Source organism: Lycorma delicatula, chromosome 7 (genome assembly GCF_047948215.1).
Source record: "Lycorma delicatula isolate Av1 chromosome 7, ASM4794821v1, whole genome shotgun sequence".
Classification (NCBI taxonomy): domain Eukaryota; kingdom Metazoa; phylum Arthropoda; class Insecta; order Hemiptera; family Fulgoridae; genus Lycorma; species Lycorma delicatula.
In genome coordinates this window covers 7,612,745-7,618,744 of record NC_134461.1, presented here as the reverse complement: position 1 = coordinate 7,618,744, position 6,000 = coordinate 7,612,745, and the positions used below count along the sequence as shown (strand labels likewise).

Sequence of the window (6,000 nt, the reverse complement as noted above, 5' to 3'; positions counted from 1 at the left end):
ATTAGATTTTTGCTCGATAGAAAACAATTTAGAATAAAATGACAAATTATTAAAAGAATTATTTTAATGTAGTTATAGAATACCAAACTGAATACCAACTGAAGATGTGGGATGTTTGAAAACCAATTTTTGGAAATTAATCTGGTAAGTTTAGCTTATCTAATTTATGGGTTTTGGTGGTTTATATTCATATAATATTAAATATATATATATATATATATATATATATATCAAAAGTATAAACAAAATTCAGCACAATCCACCAAAGCACAGAATCAGTAAGAGCTCTTTCCTTATCTTATTTTCAAGTTAATTAAATTTAGGCAAATTAACATTGACTACATATATTATTATGTCATGTATGGAATAATATGTTAAATATTTTATTAATGTTTTTAATGTCTAATCAAATTTCAATCTTAATCAACTGATGATGAGGAAATTTCTCAAAAGCGCTTTTGATTTATAAAAATGAAAGAGAAAAATAATAAGATAAGGTAAGAGCTCTTATTGATTGTGCTTTGGTGGATTGAGCTGAATTTTGTTTATGCTTTTGATATTAATTGGTACATAGGAAGATATGGACAAAAAAATTATTTATTTTACCAAATTAAATATATATATAAAGTTGTTAATAAAGAGGAATTTATAATAAAAATTTTACCTATTTAATTTTTTGCTGAATTTTTATGATTTGCATTTTGTTGTCAATTTTGTCCAATTTTATATTTTTTTATTTATAAAAAAAAATAATTTTATAAAATATGTCACATTACCTCAATGAGGCTATACCAGATATATAGAAACATAAATTAGAATAAAAAATTGGTCAGACAGTCTTAGTTTTTTAATGACAGATGATGTATACCTCAAAATGAAATAAAACTGTTTTAAGTTTTCGATATGTAACAAGTTCTACTTCCAGCACTTGCATGTTGCGATTTCATTTTGATTTCTGCCGGGTGACCAAAGGAATGCTTATCGAAATCTGCTGAACAGGTAACATTCTTGTCAAAGAGTTTCTCTTCATTACTTAAATTTTTCAAGTTTTATTACTAAACAATGGTATGAAATCCTCCTCCCTTATTTTATGGACATTAAAGCGGTTAAGGGAATTTGCGATATTTTTTTTTACAGATTTTTTAATATACGTTTATATAAATAAGAATAAATATATATTTACATATTATTTAAGAAAATTACAATTTACATTAGGAATTCATTTTGAAATTGACAGTATTCATTTTTGGATGATGCATTAGGTTCATCTTCATTGCTAGTTTCATTAAAATATTCATTTTGATCTTCATTTTTAGGTACATTGTTTTCAACGCTATTAGTTTTAAGTACCGGTCGATTACGCTTGAAGAAACCGATCTGAAACAAATATGTAGAAAATAAATTAGAGGTCTTATTGTTTTAAAATTTGTGCGCTATCCGTTTAATATGTTTATACGGATGTTATTTATAATTTCATGATGTCATATATATTTTGTTAATTAAACCTTTATGAAGCTTCTTCTAGTTTGGGACTGTGTTCCCAGAATCCGAGTGAAGTATATTAAAAGGTGAAGAACTCATCCTTCGACCAAAATAATATCTGTTAGGATCTATTTTTCTTTTATGTTTACTTATGGTTTTATGTTCTAATGTTTCTTATTTTATGCTTTTATGTACAATTTTGTTTGCTTTTCAGCTACAGAAAGTCAAAATATAAAATAACTTTAATACCTTCTGAATATATGTGCTACTGAAAGTATTAGTGCTGATCAGAGATCAACGCTGCAGTCTATAAATTTTGTAGTATAAATATCTATAAATAATAGATACGTTTTAATTAACGGGTAGAAAACTAAGAAATAAGAATTAGCAAGGAAAACTATAATCCAGTCAAATAAATTTTTCATTCTAATCTGTACGTAACTTAATTATGTTACATAAAAATATAATTATAAGATGGAAAATAATAAAAATATTTCCATCTTATAATTATATTTTTATGTAACATAATTAAGTTACACCCAGATTCATTTAGAATATTATAATCATTATTATATGAAATGATCATATTATTGATATTAAAAAATCTTGTTTAGAACATTTAAATCTAACTTAGTTCATCATTCCCTTTCTGAACTGAATCCAATTTTTTTTGTATATATATATATATATATATATATATTAAAAATCATTTTTCAGATTTTTTGCATTATGTAATTTTAAAATTATTTCTTTTATTTTTAATGTTTTGTTTACAATGGTTTCTTAACGTACAGTACCATTGACCAATATCAGTATTTTTAGTTTTTAAAAATTCATTAATACATTTTTTTTTTCAAGAGCTCTCTAATTATTTGATCCGAAATGCTGTTTGTTTGTTCTTGCAGTTATAAATATTTTAAATTAAACAAACTCATCAAACAAATTTTTATCATACTAGAGACAAACAATCTATTCACATATATCCTTGATGACTCGCATTAAGAGATTTCCTAAGAAAAGTCATTACATTTATAATGAAGTGGAAGAGAAGAGATCTTGAGTACATCTAAAAGACAGATTATATATATCTGTCTGAATGCTCTGTTAAGACAAAAGACAAGTGAATGGAGGCTGATAAAAATTCTTTAATTTACTTCAGAATTGAAGAAACAAAGAAAAGTAAAGCTTAAGTTAATCAGAGTATACTAACCTTGTATAAGAGGTGTACTATTACAATCAATATGGTGGCACCAGCGGAAGAAGATGTTGGAACTACCCAAAGAGGAGATACCTGTTTAATACTAAGCGGTTTTAAAAATACAGTCGTTAAAATTTCTTCAGTTTGATAATAATCAGTTTGATTTGTTAAAGTGATGTATGGTAATTCTACAATGCGTGCTTGAGCGAGTGAACTCACTTGTATTTCTGAATTGAGTACCCACTGAAAAGTTTAATACAGAAGTAAATTAAATTCTGTTAATAATAGAATTGAGGTGTGTTCAAAGAGGAAAACATCCATTGGGCCAAGGTTATATATAATCCACGATATAATTTAAAATTGTTTAACAGCAAGCTTTCAAATTATATGGAAATTATTCCAAAAATCGTTCATTACTACTTATACGGTTTCTTTGTTTTTTTGGCACTACTAGTACCATTATTGTTAATAACACCGATCTTAAAACAGAAATCTCTGAGTATGCAGTCGAATAAATATTTTATTCGACTGCATATGTTTATTCGACTTTTTATGTTTATAAACATGGCGGCCCAAGAGTATATAAATTAAACTGCATTGATTGCAGTGAATACTAACCGGTTGGGTTGGTGAACATCCATCCATAAAGACCAAGAATGGATATAGGCCACTACACACAATATAGAATCAATGTTTGCAAATAATCTTGTAGAATCAGATTGAATTAGCCACATGCAATCTTACTTGAGCATATAAATGAAGATCTCAACTTGGTTAAGCGGTAGAAATTTTCAAATTCATTAAATTTCAAAACCACAATGTATTTAATGAACAGTATTTATATCGCATATATATTATTCAGTGACATACTAAAAGATTTTTTCTAATCTTTTCAAGATGGGTCCATTAGTACTATAATTGCCTCTGTATGGTACTTTGGAAGAATAATTTTTGTGTAATTTAAAGGTAAATTATAATTTTTAACATTTTAAAAGTATTATTGTGCTATATTATTCTGTTCAACTGATGTAATTATCTTTCATTATATGAGAGTTGCTGATGAAAGTCAACCAAACCAACTAGATTTTATAAGGACAATTGTTTTGAAGTAAGTTATTAAAATTAATGCGCTTATAAAATTTGGCTGGGTTTACCATTTCGAATGGTTCTAAATATGGTTACTACTGTTACGCAACACAGACTTTACTTGTATCATTCAATAATTAATTTTTTAGAGAATAAGACACCTAGATTTAATTTTTAATATAATTTTTATTGTTACTTATTTCATTTATATTCAGAAACACTATGCGTGTATGTTATGTCGGATAGTACAATGATAATGGCTGGAGGATACTGAATTTAATAATAATCTTTTCAGAAAATAGGACAAGCACTCTCTGGAATAAAAAGTTTCATACACCAAACCTAATAATGAAGAATGGAGCAAAGCGGTTTCTTCATTGAGACAAATATACTATGCATATTAGTAAGCCAAACCCATAGAAATCCAGACAATATTCGGCCTTAAAGATGACACTTTCATCTGTACATTTCAGATTGCAGTAAAGATCATTAGTCTCTGAGAACACTTAACTCCAAAACCGATGATTCTTGATCGCACTTTAATATGTATTGCAGCCATAGGAAATGCTGAGAGAGATTTCTGTTAAACAAGAAATTAATATATCCCATTTGTGGGAAGCAAATAGACAATAATGTTCTAAATGAAAACATTACCTGTAAATTTCCTGCGACTGTGTAAATATATATCTAGATGGAATAAATTAATAAATATCTAGTTGGATTTACAATACAACTGTAAATCTTTACAATAAGTCGCTGAAATTATTATATTACATCAATTTGAAATTGTTGTGATGGTTGTATCATATTTCATAAATAGTTTTAAATTTAACAATTGTGTCATTATATCTGTTCTGTGTGTGATGCAGTTCTAAGTACTTCTTACTTTTCTAAGAGTTCCATGTAATGTGTTTTATATTCATATATATATATAATCATGATATATGCAAATCTCTAGCCTTAAGAGAATGAAAATGTCAATCATCATAATATTAATGAAGCAGAATAAATAAAAAGTTTATATGAATAACCAAGTAATAATTTTTTCTTCCTTTGTCTCTAAAATGCCTGGGAAAAAAGTTTTGTTAAAAAAGAAAAAAATAGTCTATAATGCATACCATGTTAAGAGATTTCAACATAATATAGTCTTAATAATAATAATAATGCCAAATCGATTAAACCTTTTTATCTTTTTTCAAAAGATGAAGCGATATAATTGGGAAAAATACAAAAAATCTAAAAAAGATTATCATGAAAATATCAAACTTCAGAAATGAAGTTTTGTAGTGATGACTTACCTTTTTAATGATTTCTTTTGATAAGGCAGAATACATAGTAACCATTACTTCTTGGCCTTTCATTAAATATCCCGTTGTACATTTAATTTGTGTACAGTTAGTTATGCCACATTCGAATGGTTTTTGTAATTTTAATGTATCATTTATAGCCGATCTTTTATTATGAGGTTTTTTATCATCCGATTCTAATTCTTTTTCTTCTGTATTAATTTCTCCTCTATATACTTCTTCAATATTTTCTTGCTTATTATGTTTCTGATAATAAAAATTATTAATTCTTATCTTATAGAATGAATAATGTATATTTTAAATTAAGAAAATTAAAAAAAATAATGGTTAGTCTCTCATGTTCCTCTATATTATGATACTCTTGTCAAAAATAGAACCCTAAAGCTAAAATTTTTAGTGAAATTAATTAAATTTTATTTAAAGGTAAAAATTTAAATAAACGTGTATGGTTTCAATGATCTTTTTTTTGGAGATTAATTCGTTTTTATGGATATCAATTATTTTTTGGAGAGTACCCTTTTTTCTAATATATTGATATTCATGAGTTTACTGATTCCAGACTTAATTTTTCATGTATGTGCATTGTTGCAGATTTGATTAATTTTATTAAACTTTTTTAGTGGAGAAATTGGTTTTTATCTATTATTGTTCAATGTGGTTTATTCTCACTCTTTTAGCAAAAAGCAATAAACAAACATATAACTATAACTTAGAGTTCTACCAATATTAAAAATAAAAACACTTAGTTTATATTTTTATAGCATTTAACAATGAAAATGATGGTTTAATACTCTAAAGCGATAGTGCAGTTTTAATGAAATAATACCACTGGTCAACAGTTACTGATAATATGGACTAAATTATCATTTTTTATTCTGTTGGCAATTTAATAAATATCAACAATTTAAAATAATAAAACATAATACA

The 6,000-nt window shown here is 25.9% G+C and overlaps 1 protein-coding gene across 3 annotated transcripts in view; it reads right to left on the bottom strand.

Annotated features, from left to right (window-relative positions):
- Positions 1-345: 345 nt before the first annotated feature.
- The window catches only part of LOC142327903 (integrin alpha-PS2-like), a 100,520-nt gene continuing 94,865 nt past the window's right edge, over positions 346-6,000 (bottom strand). The window contains exons 19-21 of one of the 3 annotated variants that reach the window (XM_075371259.1): positions 5,065-5,319; positions 2,693-2,923; positions 354-1,377 (exon numbers count right to left, since the gene is read on the bottom strand). In XM_075371259.1, coding sequence (XP_075227374.1) covers positions 1,207-1,377; positions 2,693-2,923; positions 5,065-5,319 — 657 coding nt within the window. In that variant the 3' untranslated portion in view covers positions 354-1,206. Of the gene's footprint in view, positions 1,378-2,692; positions 2,924-5,064; positions 5,320-6,000 lie in introns of all 3 variants that reach the window. The other 2 variants (XM_075371261.1, XM_075371260.1) reach the window with 2 other exon arrangements.